The sequence below is a fragment of the Setaria italica genome, chromosome VI (assembly GCF_000263155.2).
Source record: "Setaria italica strain Yugu1 chromosome VI, Setaria_italica_v2.0, whole genome shotgun sequence".
Lineage (NCBI taxonomy): Eukaryota > Viridiplantae > Streptophyta > Magnoliopsida > Poales > Poaceae > Setaria > Setaria italica.
Window position 1 is genome coordinate 31707609 of NC_028455.1, and position 23815 is coordinate 31731423.

General features: G+C 49.4%; 3 protein-coding genes and 1 non-coding gene across 8 annotated transcripts; 2 read left to right on the forward strand and 2 right to left on the reverse strand.

Moving 5' to 3' along the window:
• Window positions 1-358: 358 nt before the first annotated feature.
• On the reverse strand, window positions 359-4210 carry LOC101780193 (agamous-like MADS-box protein AGL66). Of its 4 annotated transcripts, XM_004973736.2 has the most exons (12): window positions 2481-4210; window positions 2320-2373; window positions 2165-2183; window positions 2022-2083; window positions 1900-1927; window positions 1727-1788; window positions 1545-1644; window positions 1404-1460; window positions 1145-1299; window positions 997-1044; window positions 877-964; window positions 359-763 (listed from the first exon to the last, which is right to left on the reverse strand). In XM_004973736.2, exons 1-12 carry the CDS (start codon window positions 2663-2665, stop codon window positions 578-580), a joined length of 1044 nt encoding a protein of 347 aa, XP_004973793.1. In that variant the 5' UTR covers window positions 2666-4210; the 3' UTR covers window positions 359-577. The 4 variants fall into 4 exon arrangements, with proteins under 4 accessions (XP_004973793.1, XP_004973792.1, XP_022683216.1 ...); XM_004973735.2 differs by having other exon boundaries at window positions 877-1044; XM_022827481.1 differs by having other exon boundaries at window positions 877-1047.
• Window positions 4211-4359: 149 nt separating this feature from the next.
• Window positions 4360-7730, reverse strand: LOC101781936 (E3 ubiquitin-protein ligase RGLG2). Its single transcript, XM_004973737.3, has 12 exons — window positions 7485-7730; window positions 7179-7382; window positions 6486-6570; window positions 6228-6368; window positions 6035-6148; window positions 5850-5947; window positions 5651-5730; window positions 5440-5545; window positions 5226-5353; window positions 4895-5102; window positions 4754-4810; window positions 4360-4646 (listed from the first exon to the last, which is right to left on the reverse strand). Exons 2-12 carry the CDS (start codon window positions 7332-7334, stop codon window positions 4566-4568), a joined length of 1254 nt encoding a protein of 417 aa, XP_004973794.1. The 5' UTR covers window positions 7335-7382; window positions 7485-7730; the 3' UTR covers window positions 4360-4565.
• A 6362-nt stretch (window positions 7731-14092) lies between these two features.
• On the forward strand, window positions 14093-17696 carry LOC101782337 (BTB/POZ domain-containing protein At1g55760). 2 transcript variants are annotated; one of them, XM_022827684.1, is made up of 4 exons: window positions 14093-14715; window positions 15661-15818; window positions 16240-16397; window positions 16829-17696. In XM_022827684.1, exons 1-4 carry the CDS (start codon window positions 14600-14602, stop codon window positions 17429-17431), a joined length of 1035 nt encoding a protein of 344 aa, XP_022683419.1. In that variant the 5' UTR covers window positions 14093-14599; the 3' UTR covers window positions 17432-17696. The 2 variants fall into 2 exon arrangements, with proteins under 2 accessions (XP_022683419.1, XP_004973795.1); XM_004973738.4 differs by having other exon boundaries at window positions 14102-14715; window positions 16240-16355.
• A 2100-nt stretch (window positions 17697-19796) lies between these two features.
• Window positions 19797-19870, forward strand: TRNAI-AAU. The gene has a single exon. It is a non-coding gene; the product is annotated as a tRNA-Ile (tRNA).
• The last annotated feature ends 3945 nt before the right edge of the window (window positions 19871-23815 follow it).

Below are 23815 nucleotides of genomic sequence, written 5' to 3' on the forward strand. Positions count from 1 at the left end.
CGTTCCGTTTCGAAATAAAGCCAGGTATGGGGTTAATTCATGACTAAGGAACCTGTATGTGCTGACAGAAAACCGGCCCGGGTTTGATAACGAGATCTCCCACAGGGAGGAACATTCCTGAGGAGTCCATGGCTTTGGTGTTTTAGTCTGTAGTGCTCCTGCTTTGTCAGCGACGTCGAAAGCTGACTCCGCACCGCACAGCTTTACATGGATGATGGATCTTCTTCCTTGAAAGTTGGATGGGAGAGCGGAGCACTACGCCATGTCGTCTTCGTTCTTCTTCAGGTGCAATCCAGAATCCAGATTCGCGCGTTGGTAAGAAAGGATCGAATCGTCTGGTGATCTGTATCACTGCAACTTCTTTGAATGATTCGGGTTCCGACGATCTCGTCGCGCTTTATGAACAGAGATCACATGATTTTGTTCCAGAGGTTACATGTGATGTCAATGTGCGCGCGCGCGTCTGCGTCGTTTTCCTTTTGTGAGCACAGGCGCCGCCACTAGCTATGGGATTATTCTCTGGTTATTCTGATATGCTCTATGTTGTAATTACAGTGGGTGAACTCGTCAGGTCAGGTCAGGCGACGTTCGCCGGTGCCGTAGTGCTGTCGTACGCCGCAGCCGGCGTGCCGGCGTCGTCGCTGGGCACGTAAGAGCAGCTCGCCGTCGACGCCTCCACCTGCTCCTGCGCGGCCACCATGCCGCCGCCGCCGCCGCCGCCGTCGGGCATCGGCAGGAACTCGTCGTCCGGCACCAGCCAGTGCTGCAGCGGCAACAACAGCAGACACGTCAGGGTCACGGTCACCGCGCGCGCCGCCGTCGTGGCGTCGCACGCCGGCCGTGGACTAACGACGGATGCATTGGATGGTGGCTCACCGGCATGAGAGGGAACGGCGTGGCGGGGATGAGCCCGGAGAGCAGCTCGGTGCAGGTGTACTCCTCCCGCCACGCGTCGGCGTCGGCGTCGGCCTCGCCGGCGCGGCCGCGCACGGGTCGCCGTGCAGCCCGGCCACCTGGGAGGTGGCGTCGTACACGTCCTGGTCCCTGCTAACACGAGAGGAAGAAAAGCTTCCGGTGACGTGCGTGCTTGCACTGGCGCCGGCGCGCCGCACGGTGCTGACGCGGCAGGAGGTCGTGCACATACCTGAGGTAGATCAGCGGGTCGGACCCACCGAACATCTGATGGCCTGGGTCGTCGGACCCCACATCGGCGGCGGCCCACAGCGCGGCGTCGCCGGCGAACGTGCCCATGCCCTCCGCCGCTTGCTGGTCCGTGAACATCTGCGCTCCATTTGTCCCCTGCACGACACGTTCTTCGTGTAATAAACTTTGCACGTTCCCATACCATCCTTTATGGATAAATAACAAAACCAAAAAAAAAAGAACAAAGAGCCAGCGATTACCTCCATCCCAGATGCTGTCGGATCGAACGGGGTCATGTGCTCGCCCAGCAAGTAGTTCTGCAGATACGATGGGGGCAAAGTTAGCACGCTACTGAATCAGTTATCAGGTTGCAGGTTCAGACTGCGATTGAGAAACTAAACCTTCCGTTGGACCACACGGTCCAGCAAGTCGGCGAGGAGCTTCTCGCAGCCGTCGAGCTCGCTCGTGGAGCTGAACGCGGCAGGGTCTGGCTCGAACAGCCTGCAGCATGCAACAAGGTCAGAAGCAATTTCATTTCAGTACGGCGAATTCAGTTCTGAACCTCTGAAAATGCGTCACTGACCTCAGGCGTTCCTCGGAGATGTGCAGCTGCTGCTGCGAAGAGTAAATCTCCCGCTGGATCTCCTGGGAGATGCACATGCATTGGAGTAGTTTAAGAGAAAAGATCGTTCAAATGCAACGAGTTGTCTGAACTCTGAAGACATCAGGCCTGGACATCAGGCTCTGAATTCTCACCTTGATTCTCTCGCTCAGTGCCCCGGGGCTGTAAATTTGAAAGAAGAGAACGCAATTGAGATGAGATTAGGCCCGCCTGTGTGTTTTCAAGATTTTTACGAGTAAGAAAAGACATTATGTACTTGGCTAGCTGCGTGGCCATGTCACCCTCGCGCTTGAGCCGCTGGAGCATGCTGACGAGGTACTGCACTGAATTTCGCTGTGATTACAAGTTCCTTGATTTCCACTGGATGATTGGGGCAGCCTCAGTCAGTGTATGCCTTACCTCTCGGTTCTGGACGGCGCTGCAATATGATCGATCGGCAAACCCAAAGAAATTAAAGGAGAAAACATGAGCCGCATTTCAACGACATTATTGCAATGGTAACTAAACAAAGAGGCAGTGCGAATTTGCGGGGAATTTGATCACCGAGCACTCACCCTCCCCTGTCGTGCTCCGAGAGGTTCATGTACCGAAGGATCACGTCCTCCACCCTGCGCAGCAGATGAGCAGAAGGCAATGCAAGAAGGATCGGAAGCTTTAGCGGATCCAGTCACCCTGAACATTGAACGCCAGATGAAGAGCGAGTGGGGGAGCGCACCCGTTGCGGCCGGAGAAGTGGCTGAGGCGGCCGGAGGGCGAGAACATGAGGAGCGCGACGTCGATGTCGCAGAGGACGGAGAGCTCGTAGGCCTTCTTGACGAGCCCATTGCGGCGCTTGGAGAAGGTCACCTGCCGGTTGGTGGTGTTCTCGATCCTCCTGATGGGCAGCTTCACGCGCCCCATCGCGCGCGCACGTACCCGCCCGGCCCGCCGCCGCGCACGGGAAGGAAGGAAGGAAGGATCGATCGGCCACGCCGCGCGCCGGGTCGCAGCCTCCCGCCGCAGCCTCGGGGAAAGGAAGAAAGAAAGGGAGGGAGCCTGCAGGGAGGAGGAGGTTGTTAATGGCGATCGAGAGGGCGCAGAACAAGATGGTGGTTGTCGTGGCGTGGCGGTGGGTGAGCGACGGGATGCGGCGCGTGCGGATCCAGAACAGCAGGAGTCCCTGGTCAGGAGGAGGGATCGGGGCGGGCGGGCGGGAGCGCTCGTCGGAGCGGGAATGGCGCGGGGCGAAGCAGGAGCGAGTGAGCTGCTGGCGCCGATCGCGTCGCGTGCCCGGCCCCGCACGTGTGCTATATAAGAAAGGGCGGGCAATGCGATGCCAAGCGTCCGCCCCCTCTCCTAGCAGCCTACCTAGCCTCTCCCCTCTGTCTCGACGGCCTCAGGTACGCATTGTTATCCGTGGTTGGTTTCTCGTCTGGCAGCTTGGCATTGGATTTCGCCCTTCAAGTTCTTTTTTATTTTATGATGATGATCTTTGATCATCCAACCGGTGTCCTCGTTGCGGCGAGACGCCCGGGTGCACGGTGCCCGTGGCGTTCATGAAACGCGGGGCCGTTCCCCGCGCGGCCCAGGAGGTGGCATGGCGGCAGCCGAGACCCCGAGAGATGATGGCGCGCCTGCCATGTGAACCAACACGGACAGATAAATTCCGAACCCGACAACAAGCTCTGATCTGTAAGCTGCCAGTGGAGGAATCGTCCGCTACCCTCGCCATAGCGTACGTTCCGTTTGGCCGCTTGCCCGAGCAAACTTCCGGCAGACCAACAGTTATCCATGCTGTACTGTACCCACCCGCGCTGCCGCCGCTGCAGCCACAGGCGCGCGCCTCACATACCGCCGCTTGGCTGCCATCAGCTCGATCGAGCTACATGTCCCCGGCCGGCTGGGGTCCAGAGCCAGCTAGCACCGTACCCTTGGCCGCGTCCGGCCAGCAAATACCAACACCCTCCTCTAGGCTCTAGCGAGTAGCGACCGGGAATAATGCAGGACGGCCAAAGCCCTCCTCCTCGCGAGGATGTACGCCCTCCTCCTCGGCTCCTCGCCTCGGCGGGCGTTGCTCATGGTTGTATGGATATGGACTCGATCAGCTGGCAAGACAGGCCAGGGTATATGTCCCTGATGATGATGTGCCCATGGTGTGTGCATGGCCTCTGTTGGCAAGACAAGGTATGTCTTGGGTCGTCAGTGACAGTGTTGGTTCAGTCTCTCGTCTTGCAGAGCGCAGACCCGCTGCCTCGCCATGGAAGCCGGTGCGGTTTGTACAGACAACCAGATGAGCTTTCCATGGGCACATCGTGCTCTCTGCTGCCTGGCTCCCTGAATGCCATCCGAGAAGCAACGCCGCCGTGGCTGGCGTGCATCCCGGTTGGCGTTGAGGGAGTCATGCAGGTTCAGTGGCCTCTGTCTGGCTCTCCAGCACCCACCAGTCCTCCACTCTCCTTCAGGAGCAAGCAGCTCAGGTACGTACGCATACACGTTCCTACATTCTACCCTTTTTTTTATCACACAAACAGGTATGTTGCTGGCATATAAACCGCATTCCACCATGTTGGTGTAACATGAAACTGACTGACACATAAACATGTATGCAGCAAGACTAAGAAAATACTGAATCGCTTATAATATGGACTGTTTCTTTAGTTATCAGCTGTGTTTATGCTGCTATAACCAGGCACGAGTGTATTAAGTTTGAGCCTCGTCGTCGTCCATACTGCAAGTTGCAAAACCTCATAGTATTTAATTCATATCAAAAGCTAGCTGCTCCTTCAACTGGTGATTGCATATGATGAGTTTCTCAAGGGCTTCAGTAGAGCTTCAGCCTCACCGAGATCGCCTTTTGGCACATCGGGCACACCTTCAGATCCTTTGCGCAGTCGGAGCACGTCTGCATTGAGAACGCGTGATTGGTTACCATTTCATTCATGTAAAAGTTGATGATAGACCACTGTCCTGAAGGAAATTTCAGGGAGTGTTGTCGAGCCGTTCCGGTACCTGATGGCCACACCCGAAAGCAAGGTTCTTCGCTTGGTTCCAGCAGATTGGACAGGTCTGCAGGACATGAGTTCAGCATGGGGTGAAAGTGCGAAAAAAACCAAATGGATGTTTCATCGTGTAAAAGACACTGGCATGTACCTGCGGATCACCTATATCGCTATCCTCTCGAGGCGCCGATGGGGTTTTCGGTGCTGCTCCATAGCCAGTAGATTGGGTCTGTTTGGCTGCTGAACAGCCAGAGTAGCTAGTAGATTGGGTCTGTTTGACTGCTGAAAATCCAGAGTACTGTTGCTGATTGCTCACAGGTGGAGGCAACACTGGCCGGTTGGGAAATCCTCTTCGTTTGCTGTGCCCAAGAAACCAGATACAAAACAATTAGAGATGACCGCTTCAATTATGAAAAAAGAAAACAGGGGATCCAAATTTCTAGAAATGGGTGTGGCTGCAACTATATAGACAAGAAAAATACCCAAGAAGCTGGAGACTCATTGCTGCTTTGAACTGTTCTGGGATCTCCATCAATGCTGAAAGAGCAAATTCGGCCTCCTTTTTGCTTGTGGGTATAGGTCTAGACATGATCTGTGTGAAGTTCACAAACTGCATTGAAACAGGATAATTAGTATTTGCAATGTTTGATCTAAATATGAAGTGCTGTAGTTCCAGAGAATGACTATAAAATTTACCTGAAAATTGTCGAATGCCCGAGAAGGTATGTTGTCGTCGAATTGCCTCATCATGTCCCATGGTCCATCACCAACCCCAACAAGCACAATTGAAAGAGGGTAATCGCTGCAAAATTGACGCATTTAGTGTTGAAACATAAAAGCTCAGTATGGCAGAACACTAGTAAGTCGAGGCCAGTCTAAATCACAGAAATATTTGGTATATGGTTACCTAGCCTTCACAATGGCATCTATGGTCTCCCTTTCCTGTGGGCTCAACCGTCCATTGCCTGTGTCAATGCTGCGTGTAACCTGAAATTTCATATAAGAAAATCACCAGCAGAAAAGTACAGGTTATACATCACGATGAATTCGTCAGACTAGGAATTACGATGCTGTAACAGAACTGGAATACTAGTTCACGAACAAACCTGTCCATCTGCTATTATAAGCAGGACATGATACTGGCCACCACTACTATCAACAATTCCAATAGCAGTCTCAATGATTGGTGCAAATGAAGTTGGACCTGTGAAGCATTATCATCGCATATCAGCCAAATGAACCTTAATACATTGTTATATTTGAAGCTTAAAACAAAAGATAATGCACCAACCAGCCAGCTTAAGTTGTGGAACGATTTCTCTGTACCGAGAAAGTGCTTGCTCGAAGCCATCACAGGGCTGGTTATCATGATTAAAGCTAAATACTGACCGATCATGAGTAGTTGCTGTAACACGAAACTTAAAATGTTATTCATTTGCAGTTTTACATAAAAAGATTTGAGTCGAGGCATCTTAAGAACTAACCGTCGCCAAATCCAAAGCATGGTATCAGGTTATCCTCATCAAAGCGTGCAAGGGTTCTCCCTATGATGGAAATAGCCTGCTCATATGGGTTTGGAGTGTTTCCCATTGCGTGCAAGCTCTGGTTATTGTAGGACACTTTGCCTGCTTATAAACAGTGAACATAAGTACTTTTGGAAGAAAGATAAGAAGAAAAATTAAAACAACTCTTGTGAAAGTTCACATAGTCAAGTCTCACGTGCTGATCAGGCGCAAACGTACCTGTCCACTCATTGCTCTTTGTGAAATCAATCCCAACAATCAGATTTGAGGACTCCAGACCAGCATGCGCAAGGGCATCGGTGACCTAATTAGAGAGGATAAGATAGCATTATAAATGTTTCAGTATAGCCAAATGGAATCTTGAGTCAGATTAACAAAAGAAAATCCTTTTGTGCAAAACCACGTCAAAGGTGTTCAAAAGGATGCAATGCTTATTAACACCATCTATAAAGTATATCCCCACTCCTAATAAAAAGCAACTAGGTGCGTGTAGGACTTCCCCTGATCACATTTACTTATTTTGACAGCAACGCTATCCAGTTCCACAGTAACTCAAATAACAATAACCATTACATTAAAGGACCAAGACACTTTGCAAAGCTTGGCGCATTTAAGAACTATCAAAGATAAACAGGACAAATATTTTGTCATCAGCATACACATGATCTAATACTATAAACCCCCTTCCATCCCAATAATCTAAAATAATCATGCATGCAGAGAAGTAAAAATCTCTTATACTTATTAAACCAACAAAGAACCACCAACATCCTGTTAGCCTAGATCAAATCACCAGAACTGTTCCCAACAAAATCGAATCAACTCACAGCGTGTAGCTGTACCAGCACTAGTCAGCGATCAGCGATGCACATGCAAGAACTCAAGAAGTAACACGGATTAAAAGAAATCCACCTGCTCCAGGGTGTGGTAATCGTCGCCGATCTTGGCATACCGATTCTTGCCCCCTCTGCTCGCAGTCGCGGCACCGTTGTTCTGATTGTGGCTGTGATTGTAGTCGTGCGGCTGCCGCCCCCCGGGCTGATTCTCCTTGGAGAAAAACGACCCCATGGCCGTCCCTCCTTCCTTCCCGATCGATCGGTCTCCTCCCTCCCAATTCTGCAAACAACAGAGCAGGCAAAACCCAAGAAAATCAGGAATCCGTCGAGACCGCACCAGGAGATCGAAACAAAACGATCTTTGCAAGGGACCTGCACCTACCTGGAAAACGAATCCCCTCGCCGAGATCGCAAGAAACAAGATGAGAAATGAGGCAGGAGAAGAGTAAGGAGCCGAAGAACCAACCACTGGCCTAAATAAGCGGGCTAAACCCCAGATATATAGACGGATAAATAAACGGGGCGTGTAAATCCCGGAGATTTATCTCCCCGACCCGCATTGCGCGCCGGACTCTTGGCCAAGAAGCACGCAAACCACGGGCGCGGCGCGGCCACGAGGGCAACGCCGAGCCGAGGAGAACCAAACCCGGTGGCGGCGGGATCCTTCCGTTTTCGGTAGCCGCCGTGCCGAGGGGAGGTTGCTTGCTGGGCTGGACTTGGGCCGCGGGACGTTTCGCGGTTGGGTCGTCACCCACCAATAAGATGGGCTTTTGTCCCTTGTGCTATTTCGGGTATGAATTGAAACTGTCAGTGATTCGATGGGTAGCCTGATGCGTCACGGCAGGAGGAAACGTCCCTTTGGCGGGAAAAGGTTGCAGCAGAATCGGAGGGCCATTTGGGCGGGTTGCTGGTCTGGATACGTCGATCTGATCTGCATGGTGACTCCCAATCGAGTACGAGGCAACTTCCTAGGGCTCGGAGGCGTATAGCTGATAGCTTTTTGTTGATGAGTGGTGTAAATGCATCGCGCATTCGCCTTGCATGTTTATAGAAAGTATAGGTGGTGAGGAAGCTTCTTTCCAACTGTGTTACCACCGGGAATGGAAAGGTCCAAAGAAAATAGTGTAGCCCTGATTGCACTTGCTACATTTTTATCTTTTGTGATGGTTACGGGCCCGCATTAGTCAATCTTTATCGAGCCGACGATTTTCTAGGATTGGCTAGGGACGCGCACAGTGGGTGGTGTAAAATTGGGTGCACATCCACCTTACATGTTTATAGAAAGGGTATGGCTTTATTGGGATGGTGAGGATGCTTCTGTTCAACCATGACACCACCACAAATGGAATGCGTTTAATAGTTCGTCAAAAAAATGTAGCTCTATTTACCCTTGAACGGTTGTGTTGGTATGCATTAGTCAGACTTGTCATGTTAATAATTCGAGTATAGCATGAGATAGCTTCCTAGCATTGATAGAGGAACAGACACCCACTTTATTGTTGTGGGTTGTGTAAAATACGTTGCACATTCGTCTTACATGTTTATAGGAATGGTAGAATTTATTGAGCCGTTCAACCATGATACCACCACAAACGGCTTGGTCCAAAAAACCGTTTACCCTTGCTACATTTTGATCTTTGTGATGATTGCTGGTCTACATTGTCAATATTAATAATTCCAAGTAGAGCACGGGGTACCTTCCTACCACTACGAGGCACGCATACTTTTATGACGGTGGGTGATGTGAAATATGCATGGTACAACGTTCGCCTTAGATGTTTATGGAAAGGGAAACACATTTTACTATGTCATGCAATCCACTTTGTCTGCTTGACTTTTTGAACAAAATTTAGTTTTGATTTACTCTTTCAAACTATTTCAATTAGTTTTCTTGACCACCGTACACAACCTATCTTACACCCCAAAACTATTTCAATTTAGACATTTTGTCTGCTTGACTCTTTGAACAAAATTTAGTTTTGATTTACTCCGTCAAACTATTTCAATTAGTTTTCTTGACCACCATACACAACTTATCTTACACCCCAAAACTATTTCAATTTAGACATAGTTACTCCACTCTGAAAGAAAAACCCTTAGGCTCCGTTTAGATCCTTGGAATTGAATTCCATTCTAATAATTATAATTTAGACACAAATTAATTAAGCTAATATAGTTGTATATGGAATATATTTGTATATTATTGCTGGCCATATGGGAGAGATAGTTATGTGCTGCACTTCTGCTATAAGGAAGCGAGTCGAAGAGCGTGCTATAAGTTACACATTAGAAACATGGCATGCGGATCTATAGAATCAATTTCCATCTCCCACACCTATAAATTTAAGATAGACTTATATCTAAACTTTGGAAAGTTGTGGAATCCCACATTCCAAGATAAATAGCCTACTCCATTAAGTAGATTCCAATTTCTTCAAAATGAAGGATCCAAATGGAGCCTTAATGAGTTCTTTTCTTTTCTATTCATACAAGTTGAGTCTTAGGCCCTGTTTGGCACGGCTCCACTCCTAAACTCCAGCAACTTCATCAAAAAATTCAGCCAAACACCCCAACTCCAAAACTCCATGGAGTTGCCAACTCCATGGAGCTGTAGTGCAAATGGAGGTGGAGTTTTGGAGCACCTCTTTTGCTACTCCAGAAACCTCTCTTTTGAACCAGGGCTCTGGCGGCGGGCAGGGCTCGTGGAGTGGGGCTCGGGAGAATAGAATGCCACTGGTTACAAAAAAAACATTTCATTCTATTCTCCCGAGCCCCACTCGCCGCCAGAGCCCTGCCCGTCGCCGCCCCCGTGGTCGGCCGGCCCCGCCACCCGTCGCCCGTCGCCGCCCGCCGCCGCCCGTCGCCGCGCCCGTCGCCGCCGCCCGCCGCCGCGCCCGTCGCCCGTCGCCGCCCGTCGCGCGCCGCCTGTCGCCCGCCGCCGCCCGTCGCCGCCCGCCGCCGCCTGCCGCCGCGCCCGTCACCCGTCGCCGCCCGTCGCTCGCCGCCCGTCGCCCGCCGCCGCCTGTCGCCGCGCCCGTCACTGCCCGCCGCCCGTCGTCACCCGTCGCCACCCACCCAGCCGTCTGTCGTCGCCGCCTGTCGTCGCCCGTCGCCACCCGCCGCCCCGTCGCTACCCACCCCGCCGCCCGTGGAGGGTCTCCCGTGTGCGGCACAGTGCAGTGGAAAAAGGGGAAGAAGAAGATGGGATAGAGAGGATGACAAGTGGGGCCTTAATTGGGGGGCAACAATGGCAATCCACACTGAAAACGATCTTTTCTGGAGCTGAGAGCACCCATCTAGCCAAACACCTTATTTTTGTTCTGGAGTTTTGGAGCGGAGCTGGCTCCATGTGGAGTTCTGGAGTGGAGCAGCTCCACCTAGAGTTGGAGTCATGCCAAACAGGACCTTAAGCTCAAATCTTATGGAGCGATAATTAATGGACATGGTATTTATGCTAGAATTTTACTTTATTTTTTAATCTATTTTTCATGCAATTTCATATCTCTACATTTAATTTAGTATTAGATGCTCCTAACCTGTACAAATAATCATGAAACTTTTTTGAAGTAATTTTTACATAAGCAATGATGTCCTTCTTCACCATGCAGAATTTAAAGTTTTGACCTTGTGGCCGGCCTGACGTTCACAAATAAGACGGTGCGTCTGCGTTTCGCTTGGGAATTCAGGCAGCAGCACTCCACTCCAATATCAGCCACCAACATGTTGTCATTTTCCATGCTGTACGTGTACGCCTTAATGATCAGATCACAGGTTCCAGGTGGCGATAATTGCCATCTCCATCGCGTTTGCATCAGCAGTCAGTAACCAACTGAGGCCTTGACAACGCATTACGAGCTCCCTAACCATAGCCAAGCACACCATACACATGTCAGTGTTGCAGCCGTTGCCTGCCAGCCACGACGGCAAGAGGACGGGTACGGGTTCGGCCGTGCTATGTCCTGCCCCTCCGTTCGCGGACGGGCCGAGAATCACCTGACGCGCCGGCAGACTGGCGAAGGGAAAGCAAGCGAAAGGCACATCGACCGTTGGACCAGAGCATCGGGTGGCTGTGGATCGACGTCGTTTACTGCAGTGCCGTGCAGTTGTTTTTTTCCGAGTAAGTACGGACGCAGAGGCTCACATACATGTAAGCACATTCATCCCTACGAACACACCTACGTAATCTTACCTTTATGAGCACTTTCAAAACATCAGGCCGGTAAATTCTCGAGATTGACGAAGTCGCTTCGCTATCGACGAGCATGTCACGACCTAAAGAATAGTTTCGGATAAATCCGAGCCGAGTCGAGGACTCTAATAGGTTTCTTTACAAGAAATACTACCAGCTGAGCTACGCTTAATTCATAGTATCATACAGTTGTTGTTGCAGACTTGCAGTGAACTTTCGTTTCAAAAAAGACAAAAGGGAAGAGACTCTATTCTCTATTCCATATATGGGCCTCGTGGTCATCGCTCTCGAGGCATGCAAGTATTTACCGAGTAGTAACAAGCTGCAAAACGGCTGCTTTTTTGTTGCAAAAAAAATGATTTCCTTCTTACAAAAGGGATGTGCTGAAAACTGTAGCAATAAGCGAGCCAATTTGGACAAGGTCTTCGCCTTTAGGGCACCCACAGCGTGGGCGCCGATGCCTAGAAAAATTAAACCCCGTAGCAGGTATTTGGGCATTGACCTGGGCAGCCTGCAAAATTGACACCGCTGCTGATGCAGACACCGGACAAAAAAAAAAGGGTAGAAAACCTGAAACGGTAGGTGCAGGCCCAATAATGAATCACGGCGTCATTTTCCGAAACATGAGTTGTAGGCCGCAGGCCTGCACATCTGTCCGTCACCAGATTGTCATCTCAAAATATAAGCATCCCTTGGGTACTGGCTACCGTTACCGTAGATACCTGCTCTACTGTTTCTGTCACACGGAGGTTTTCATTTGTCCAGCTGAACGGAACATAGACCGTTGGACCTTGGGAATGGACGGCTCAGATCGTCTGCTGTCGTGAAGAAGTTGCTGTGCATCGCCACGCAACGCGTCGCTTGCCGCCGGTGCACGGTGGACAGGGGCGCAGGGCGAAAGAACTGCCGGTTGGTCCACCGGTCACTGCCGTGACAAGTTGGTTGCATCGTGGCCCACCGCCTGACACGCATCCATCCGTGCCTCCTCCACTCACCACCACCAACTTGCCCTATTTTTGGTTCCTACCTGACGCACCATCACGGGCGAAATCGACAGGTAATTCAGCCACTCGCCTCCAAGCACGACTGGCCAAATTGCAAGACGAGGCAGCAACGTCCATCGTTTGGTCACTTGTTTATTTCTGCAGTCCTGTAGGTGTTTGGGATACTGCTCTGTTGGATGAACTGCACAAAGATGAACCAGTCAAGTCATAGAGTTAGGCGTGCAACAAACACTTCTTGCTGCTATTATTAATAATGATTACGGTACTGCTGTTAACATTAATTACTATATGTGAAACGTGAGGGATTAAGCCGGCTATGGAGAGTGATGTAGTGTTTGGAGTGTGGGAAGCAAATGAAAGGTACTTGTGGTTTATTTGGGAATTCAGCAGAGATTCCTTTGGTGTCTGTCTAGGGAGTAGCATTCCATTCCATTCCATTCCATTCCACTGGATCTGCTGGTGATTCTTCCATGGCTACCTGCTCACGCTTTGCAGGGGTGGTCAATGGTTTGACTAGCCAAGCATTGTTCTATTCTTGTTACGAATGAAGCTTTTCCTAAATGATCGTTGTACGAGTTATGCGTTCTAATATCCTTTTGAACTGCAGAAATCTCACTGGAATTGGGAAACAAAAGTCCTTGCATGCAACAGGGTCAAAATTTGCTGCTGCATCATGAACTATGCTTCAGATTACTTTGTTTGCAGTTTAGTCATGGGATCAGTGACTCAGTGCCATAACCTCCATCAATGTGCATGTACTTGGAAGTTGGAACCTGGAAGAAGATTCAGTCGTTAGCAACATTGTTGCACTACCCAAGCTGCCACATCGGCGCAGCCAGAGAGAATCAAAGATTCCAACCGCCGGGGCCCAGCCGGTTGCTTGTCCTCTTGGGCCGCCGGGGTCGTTGATCAGAGAGCGAATCCAGAGGGCAACAGGCGCGGGCCCACGTGGAATCGCGCAAGATACTTCCCTTGTCCACTGGGGATCTCCAAGGAACTCTCATCCACTACTGTTCTGCTTCACACGGCACCAAATCAAATCCGCTTGTTTGTTCATACTGTCATACAGATTATAAAACATCTTCAAAAAGGAAACCATTTGTGTCATGATCAGGTGACAATGGCTTGTTAACCCCTGCGGCTGGATTCTCTGCAGTGATGCTGAGCAACAACTTGCTTCGCGTGCATGCAATCCAAGGCATAAGTGCGCGGTTTTTCCTTCGAAGAAATGTTAATTTTTAGCGCCGAGATCCTTTTCCTCCTGATCGAACCGATCTGCGCGTATCTCAGCAACGATAATGATGTTCTTGATTCTTTCCCTCCTCGTATATTAATCCACCACTTGCTGCATGGGCCTCAGCAAGTGCTGCGGGAAAAGAAAAATGAATTCAGGAGGAGATGAGAAAAGAGAGAAAAGTGGGGAAGCAAAGCAGAGGTGACAATTTGCAGAATTTCTCGAGTCAAAAGAGAACAAATCTTTCAAGGAGAAGAAATCAGGGTCCATGCACAAAGATACTTATGCATACAGCTGCAGAATCATTGCTCAGTTAACCTGGCTGTTAGTGATCCACTAACCGCACCTCGGGGGCCAGTAATTGGCCGTCATTTTCTGCTCCTGTTCATAGAGTCTGCGTCTGCACCAAATCAACAAGTCCATGACGAAATGATCACCCCAAGAAGGATAAAATCTCAGCAAAAAAGTAGTAGCAGTAAAGGGATGGAGTGGTGCCTGAACCCTGAAGTGTAGTGGAAGCGACAGGCGCGAACGAATGATAGGAAATTAATCAGATTTAATCAAGCAATTCACCATCCACGGATCCACCCATCCGTATCCGTGTTCCTCTCGCGTAGAAGTAACGAGCCTCGAGCTCGGTCGCGTGCGTCGCCGCAGCCGTTGCGTGGCGAATTAATTCTCTCCCCCCTCCTCCGCCCATTCAGAGTTCAGACACCATATAGCCTAGCCGCCACCGCCACACCACCCTCCCACTCCGTGTGGCACCCGCCCGCCAAGAACCGGGGACAAGCAACCAGTCATCTCGTCCAGTCCCACTGGTTCCTGGCGCACGCATCCGTCGTGTCCAAGTCCAATCAGGTGCCTTGATTTCTCGGAGTTCTTGAGCTTGAGCCGGGACTGGGTGGTGCGGCGGTGAGGGCCGAGCGGTCGAGTTCTTGGCGATTGGCGGCTGTACATGAGGGGCTGTGCCGGGGGAGGGAGGCAACCTGGGGAAGGAGGCGGGGGAGGCGCTGGGGCTGCTGGGCTGCGTCAATGAGGTGGTGGCGGCGGTGGCGGCGACGTGGGGGCCCATGACCGACGGCGCGCGCGTGGAGGCGGCGCCCAGGCTCGCGCAATGGCGCGTCGACGCGCTCCCCTGCTACACCTACCGCAAGTCCCTCCCCTTCCGCATCGGCCTCTGGAACTGGTCCGTCATCCCTCCCGCTTCCCCTCCCCTTGTCTCTCCCTGCAGATTTGTTACTGCTTGCTAGGAAATTCTCTGCTTTGTTACCTGGTGCCATGTCGTCCAGGATGCAAAAGCTTGCAACTTTGCGTTGCTGCTCTGCGATTCGTTTCAATCGTTTCCATCGTATTTGACACGGAGTTTAGTTTTTCATTGGAGTAATCTGACATGGAATTCCCTGTGCTTGTGAAATCTGGTTGGCCATTGTTTTCATTAATCTGAAGTTCAGATATTACCGGTATTGCAGAGTGAGTGGACGAATAGCAAATTACTTGAATTTCTTTCATTTGGCATATTAGAGTTCCGAATGAAGTGAGCTATTAAATCATGTTATAGTTTTGAAATTTATTTATGGTGGGACTGAACTTTCATCAGATTATGGTCCTTTCTTTGAGGTTGGAAAATATTCAGAACTTTGGCTGTTTGGCAGCACAGCATCATGTCTGAATTTGGTTTGTCTGACAGCGGTTTCAGTGTAATAGTATTTCAGTTTGCTACGTTGTTCATTAGTTTTGGATGTATCTGCTTAAATATTATACTTCCAACCGAAACTATATTTGGCCTCCTTTTAGTTATAGTTGGATACCTTTCCTCACCAACTTATGTGTAGCCAGGATTTTTCTTAACCAGATTTGGTCTGTCAGAAAAGTAGAGACTTTGCTTGGAACCAAAGATATTTCAGACAAAGTTTCACTTTCTGGAACATCCGCTTTCAGTGGTATTTTCTGCTGTTGGTATGAAAATCATTGATCAAGGTGTATGCTTCCTTAAATTTATATGAAGAAGTTGAAGTCGTCATCCACATTGACATAATTGAAATTTTCAAGAATTCTTTGTAGCATTTGTGAAAGGGAAAATTGATGTCATTTTGTGAGGAACTAATAATGTTTCTGCTAATGCAATGTGAAGGTACCTATCTGTGGAGAGAAACAACAAGCAAACTTGTGTTAAGCTCTTTGCAGAGAATTCAAATTCTGCCAAGAACGGCCACTCAGCCCCAATAGCTTCCTTTGTCACCAAACTTCTCATATCTCTTCCACCTAATCAACAGACTATAATCCACCCAGGTAAGTTTCTTCTACTAATTCTTTAAATAAAAACATCATCCTTTACTAGTTCAGGCTTTCAACTACTATCTCCTTATAATTGTTATAATTATTACATTGAAATGCATAAAAAATGGACATATGCTTGAATTTCTCAATATGTCATTATGAAAAGGAATTTTATTTGGCTACAATAGTATATGCAGAGTTTGAGTAGCACAGACCAAGCAATACAAAACTTTATTTACTGAACATTTAAATATCAGCTAGGTTTCGAATTGGCAGTATTACTGTGATTTCAAGTTGAGTTCTTCGCACTGATCAGGTAGTGTGGGAAGCATGTGGGAGTGATGGCAATGACGACACCAAACGTCACTTATTTCTAACTAACAAACCTTTCTTGAAATGATTTCTAACTAACTAATGGTTTGCACATATTCAGGAATTTTTGACAAGCAGCTGAAACACGAAGGTTTTGTGTGGGCGATTGATAGTAGCGTTACGGGCAGATTTGTCATTGAGATAGAGTTTCTTGACCTGAAGATCGCTGATCCATCTGTAAGCACTGTCTCACTGTCTTCTTCTGGTTTTTTGTCAAAGGTTGGTACAACTACTATTGGTGAGTAGTAGTATACGTGGAGTGATGCCCTTGACTCACCTGAAATCAGGTCTAGATGTCTAGTCTTGCACAGGTTCACCCTCACAAACATCGTATAGAAACTTCTGCATCTGCTTCTGCGTTGAAATAAAGAACCACCTGGTCTGTTGTTGTCATCGGTTGAAAGTATGTGCAGCGTCGATATGACATTTGGAGATGTCGTTTCATCGTGAAATTGATGGTTTTTCAAAGTTAGAGGCTATATTAAGGAACTGAAAAAACATAGGTCTAATGTCAGGATAACCTTTCTTTGTAAACCAAATTTTGCAAATATTGCAAGGTTTATTAATATCAATCTAAAGAATTATTCAGTATTCACTTCGTGTGCTTGTAACAGTTTGCCTCTGATGGTCATGAACTGCATGCATTTCAGGGTGGTGAACCGGCCTCAATCTGGGCCTCCCAGCAGATTAAGCAGTCTTCAGACAACACCGCTCTGTCCGCCCTTGCCCGGATGCTGCACGACGACATCCTCACCGACATCACGATCAACGCGGCGGACGGCAGCGTCCGCGCCCACCGCGCCATCCTGGCGGCGCGCTCCCCGGTGTTCCGGAGCATGTTCTCGCACGACCTCAGGGAGAAGGAGCTCTCCGCCGTGGACATCCCCGACATGTCCCTGGACGCCTGCCACGCCTTCCTCAACTACATCTACGGCGACCTGCGCAGCGAGGAGTTCCTGGCGAACCGGCTCGCGCTCCTCCGCGCCGCCGACAAGTACGACATGGCCGACCTGAAGGAGACCTGCCACGAGAGCCTGCTGGAGGACATCGACACGGGCAACGTGCTGGAGCGGCTGCAGACGGCGCACCTGTACCGGCTGCCGAGGCTCAAGGGCGGGTGCCTGAGGTTCCTGGTGGACTTCAGGAAGGTGTACGAGATGCACGACGACCTCAGCGCGTTCCTGCAGACGGCGGAGCGGGACCTCGTGGCCGAGGTGTTCCATGGCGTCCTGGCAGCGTGGAGCGGGCGGTGAAGCGTGCCCATGCCATTTGCAGGGTTGCAGGTGTATTTTCTGGATTGGTTGGTTCAGAATCAGGAGGACAGAAGCATTATTGTTTGGAGGATTCTTGCTGGAAAAAGCATGTACATATTTGCAAACAGTACATAATACGTGCCGGTGGTTGGCTGGCCTGGAATTTACCGTGTATGCCTTGATTGGATTTTGCTCTTATCATGTGGAAATCTAATTCATGTATGTAACATATTGCTCGATTTGTAATACATCAGTCATTAGCTGATATGGTGCTCAACTGATCATGGCAAAAAGGTCACTTGAGAGGCTTCACTAATACCTGATGCGTTCGATCATGTGTGTCCTTATGGTAAACTGATGCCGTTGGAATCGGGGTCGTATCTGTAAATTGGCATCGTCATCGTAGAGCCAAACCGCCAGTTAATACAAATTTAATACAGACCCATACAAATTTACTTATTAAATTTAATACAAATTAATTTTAAAACATGGTAAACTTAATTTAATATAAATTTACTTAATAAATTAATGTATAGCACGAAGGTCGCATGTTGGAAACCTGCATGTGCCATTGATAATTTTTAATGTTTTTCTTCTTCCACCTCGTTTGAATTTTAAAATTCTATTTCTAAAGTACGTTTTCTTCTTTTAAATGCATTTGTGTTCTTACTAGTACCGTTCTTGATATTCTTCAATTGCGCTGCCTGATGTTCTTTGTGTGCACTACTATATAATGGTACTGGTTGCGTCACGGATTCCAGGGATATAATAATAACCCAATTCGTTCGTATCAGAGAGGTTAACATCAAGGTTTACCCCATCGCACCTTCTGCCGGCTGCCATCATCATGGGGCATGGCACGCCTTTTGTCGTGCGCCCAATCGCACCATGCTCCATGCCACTACTTGCCGGACGGCCGAAAGCCCAAACAATTCGGCGGCATCGCTTGCGTTGCGACGACAAGGAATAGGAACGGATGCCTGCCACTATCTGCAGCAGTATGGGTGGATCATCCACGGGTTGCCGCCATACACCACTCGCCTGTAAAATCTGCTCAGTTCACATCCCACAGTCAGAGCAATGCCTGCAGCCTGCTTCGTTTGGCATTAGTAGCGTGGAACAACACTTGAGATCAAGGACACTGCCGCGCTCATTCTCACGGTGCCTGGTTTAGCAGAGCGATTGAGAGAATGAACTTCGTTGAGCAATCGATCAGAGCAAAACTTTTGAGGCTCCATTTGGTTTTACGGAATTTGGGATAAGCTGAACTTAACTGTGGCTCAACCATTCGAATCCCGTGTGGCAATCGAGAACGGTTCCAATTTCGTTGCTGTGTCTGGTTGGCAAAGAAAGCATCGAGACAGACATCAGATTCAACGAATTCTAACGACACCGTTTCGTTGGGGTGTCTGGTTGGCAAGTAAATTTTGCATGCAGCAGCAGCTACTGGGCAACATCGCCGGAGATCTGTGGAGCGGAGCGGCTCAGCGGCCAGCCTGCTACGTACCAGGTTCTCGCCAGCTCGTGGGGCCAGACGAGAAGGCCCAAGCGGTGATGGGCTGGGCTGGGCCAAGTTTACACGGAACAATTGTTCACAGTATGAAATTTTGGCGTTGATTTGGTTGGGGTGCGCCAGGCCCTGCCAGCAGTGCAACGGCTGGGCGACGCTCGAGGACCCCAGTGGCAAGCCACTGTGGTGGGCCCTCCCCCACAAAAAATAAATTTAATATCGAAGTGGGCACATGGCCCACATATCAGATATTAAACTGATAAGAACAGATACTACACTTGATCTTAGCCAAAAGGCCGAGAAAGGTATGATTTGGAAGAGAGCCCAGGGTCTCGTTATATAGCGACTCGACGCCTCCGTGCTCTTTGCCTGGGCGAGATGGGACTAAACACCTCAACGCGCTGCGCCGCTGCCGCTGCATGCTCAGCGCTTCGGCCGAGCGATATGCTGTGCCATATATAATGGGCTGCGGCCCATCAAGTGTTGCCGCCTTCTCTCTCCTTCGTAGGCCCACCACAACCAAAACGGCAGGACGTCGAAGCCCAACACATCGATGCTGTTCGTTTCAGTTCTTTTTACTGTCTGTTCATGTGGAGTTAAGTGCTATAAATAAATAAAATCTATACTACAAATAAATAAAATAATGATATATTACACTGAGATTCCCAAGCACTTACCGAACTGAAATCTGCCAAGTACTTTGTGCTGATTTTTCGAGTATCTTTCCAAACAAACAATTATACATGTAAACAAGGTGAAAGCATGTACCGAGCTTCACATCGGGCGCTTGGGTGTGAAATTGTAGCCAGATAAAATAAAAAATAAATTCAATTTTATTTGAAAAATACATCAAGCGGCCTATTAGCTCAGTTGGTTAGAGCGTCGTGCTAATAACGCGAAGGTCGCAGGTTCGAGACCTGCATGGGCCAAAATTATTATCTTTTTAGTTTTCACGTTTTTTTTATAATGCTTCCCATTTCCATGCCATGCCTTTCCCATTCCATTTTCTTTTCTCTTTGGATGCTTACATGCTTTTTCCCATACCTATTTTTCCTCATTTACGTATGTAAGACCAGTACACATTTCGGCGCCTACAGATTTACCTTACCGTTTCGAGGGAGAAGTGAATAATCAACGTGTTCATATGTCAGGGTTACTTACCGCAACATGCCAATTTACCAGCCAATACTCTTAACCTTGTTCTTCCAGCCGTGACGGGGGCACGCTTTCTGTGCCATGCTACCGGTCGCCATGGAACAGAAAGGCAACGAACACTGAACATGCTGCTACTTGCCAGGCTACCAATCATCCAGAGGCATCGCTTGCAAGCTATGGTACACGGATACTTAGGAATGGTGCCGTATCGCGTATCAGATACGTATCAGGAATAGTATGGATATGCGTGGGATACGTATCAGGAAGTATCCGAAATAAAAATAAATTCAAAAAACACTGATACGCATATGGGTTCGTATCGGCGGTAGTTTACAATACGGCCCAGCCCAATTAGCGCAAGCAACCTTATCCTCTGGCTGGCCTGGGCGGTGGGCGCCTGGCACCCGACACCCTAGCCGCCTCGCGCCGCATCCCCGACCCAGCGAGGCACGAGCGCCCTCCGCCACCGCCGTCGGTGCCTGCACGAGCGCCCTCAGCCGCCGCCGCCGCCTGTGGGCGCCCTCTCGGCTCTCGTGACACGAGCACAGCCGCGGCGCCGCCAGCCCGCCTGTCCGCCTCACCGCCGCAAGAGGAGCGCCGCCTGTGCGCCCACGAGGCCACGACGGACCTCCGTTGAGTTATTTCCCCTTCACCTTGTCCGGCGACCGGTGCCCTTACCTTCCTTGATCTATTGTCTGCCTCTCTTCAGTTCTTGACTACTTCTTGTTTGATTGTCCCCTTCTGGATGTAGATGGCAGCAACAAATTCGAGCAGTACAAATTCGATGTAGGAAGCAGCTTAGCTACGTATTGACGTATCCGTATCCGTGCAGGGTTGCAACGACCACACCACACGCTACGGACGCTGCTAATACCCTCACAGGATCGTGGATCGTGCAGAGACTGTGTGCGTGTACGTGCGGCGCCACTTGCTGATGCTATACAACTATAGTACTACCAACAAGTTCACGCCAAAATCTCTGCTCGAAAACAACGACGGCTGGATTGGAGAAGCAAGTAGCGTCGCCGAATCATCGCCCGGCCAGTTGTTTGCCGACCCCGACCGGAGCCCGATCCAATGCCGCTCGCCGGGCCCAGGCCGACCAATCTGCCGGCGATCCATGTTGGACGGAGCGAAAAAAAATCTGGGTGCCGGGAGCAGGCGAGCAGCACCGGCATGCGCTGCCCTTTACGGCGGGGGCTATCAACAGCCATGGGCTCGAGCAGTAGGCTAGGCCAAGTGTGCGGACACGGACACGGGCACACGGCCTCGTCCGATCTCCGGGCGGGCCACTTGTGAGACTCCGCGCGCCGTTCGCGTCCGTGCCATCTCAGCTCATGCATGCATGTTCCGCGATGTCCCCGATCCACGACAAAATGGGGGATCCAAAAGTTACGTACGTGCCGAGCTAACCTGGAAGATTTGCGCATCGTCATTGGACTACGGCTAGGTGTTCTGAACCATTTTTTTATACTCCCTCCTTCTGTCGAAATTATTATAGATCATTTTAATTTTCTTAGGTGCATAGTTTTTTTTATATAGCTAAATATACTATATGTCTAGATGCATACAAATACATATGAATCTAAAAAACCAAAACGATTTATATTTTGAAACGGATGGAGTACAAGGAAGTGAGCCTAGCTCAACTAGTTAGAGTGGGAGTTGTGGTTGTGCACTCTAACCAGGTTCGAGTCTCTCTAACTCGAATTTGGGTGCCTATTTCTTCTTCTTAGTGAAAAATCACCTAACTCCTCCTAACTTGATCTATTTTTCATATGGGTTTGTTTGGTAGTGTGCTTGGAGTGGCTCCTATGGTGATTTTAGGAGAGGAGCTTTGCTATTCTGCCCTGGGTAGGCCGTGCCCAACTCCTAGTCGGTTGGTTGAAATCCCGAAGACATCAAGGACGTCCTGTAGAGAGGGTTGTTTTTTTAAAAAGAAAAGAAAAGAAGGAATTATAGGGTTGGTTGGAGTTGCAACAGAAGAGTACAAGATGTGTGGGTATAGGGTAGGCAGCAGCAAATCTGAAGAGCTAGGATCTATACTTCGATGACCATGTCCTACACGCATTTTCCTCCTCACACTCTAACCACTGCCTGCTACTACTAGTGCAACAATCCAGACCCAGATGCCCAACACCTTTCAAATTTGAGAATTTCTGGACGCGCCTACCCGGCTTCCATGAAGTGGTCACCCAGGCATGGTCCAAGCCGACGAATCACACAGAGCCTTTCCATGGATTGGGGCACAAGTTGCATGCCACTACTTAGGCTCTTCGAGCATGGAGTAGATCCTTCATTTCAGACGCCAAACTAAAGCTACACATGGCCCAAGAGGTCATCCTCCGCCTTGATACGGCTAAAGAGACAAGGGCCCTATCAGACGCAGAATACTCCTTGTGCCATAAGCTGAAAAGGAGACTTTTGGGATGGGCGGCGATTGAAAAAGCAAGGAAGAAACATTGCTCGAGAAGCACCTACCTGTGCAAGGGCGACGCAAATACGAAGTTCTTCCATCTAAAGGCCAACGCTAGAAGAAGGAAAAACTTCATCCAGAGGTTAAAAAAGGAATGTGGCAACAACCTTTTGGGATGTACACAGATGATGCAGTGATCTTCATCAAACCAACAGCCGCATACATCACAAACACCACACAACTATGGAGCCTCTTTGGCGAGGCAACCGGATTGAGAACAAACCTTCAAAAAACAAGCGCGGCTGCCATTAGCTGTGTGAGCATCAACCTAGACGAAATCCTTTTGGAGCTGCTAGTAACTCGAACAGGGTTCCCAATAAGATACCTTGGGCTTCCTCTTGTGATCAGACAACTATGTAAAATCGACTTCCAACCTTCGGTCGACAAAGCAGTAGGCAAGCTCTCGGGATGGAACGGGCACAACCTTAACCAAGCCGATCGTACCTGTCTCACCAAAACGGTGCTCACATCACAACCGATCTACCTAATGACAGTAATAAAGGCAACAAATGAAGTACTTGAGGAACTAGACAAAATAAGGAAACGCTTCTTGTGGGCAGAAGACAATGCACTGACTGGTGGCAAATGCAAGGTCAATTAGATCAGAAGCGATCTGCCAAAGGAAAACGAAGCGCTGGGGATCCTTAACCTTCACAAGTTCGCAAGAGCCCTCAGATTACAATGGTTGTGGCATGAATGGGAGTCGCCGCAAAAACAGTGGGTCGGAATGGAGACGCCATGCGATGACACTGATAAACTTTTGTTCGCGGCCTATACGAACATCACCTTGAGGAACGTTCAGAAGACGAGCTTCTGGCACTCGGGCTTGTTGCAAGGCCGTAGGCCAAAGGATATTGCGCCTAACATTTTTCGCGATCTCCAGGAAGAAAAAAAGAAGTGTTGCAGAGGCCTTACAGGAAATAACTGGATCAAGGATCTCAACATACACGGCGGCATTACTACCATGCACCTTCAAGAATTTACGCTTTGGCGACTCATTAGAGAGGTCCACCTACAACCACAACAGGAGGACCTTATTAGCTGGAAGTTTACGGAGAATGGCAAGTACTCGGCAGCCTCGGCGTACAAAGCCTAGTTTCTTGGATCCACCAAAGCATCGCATAACAAAACACTTTAGCGCTCCTGGGCACCGCTGAAGTGCAAATTTTTCGCATGGCTCATACTATAAAACCGAGTATGGTCATCTGATTGGCTCGCGTGCAGGGGATGGCCTCACTCTCCC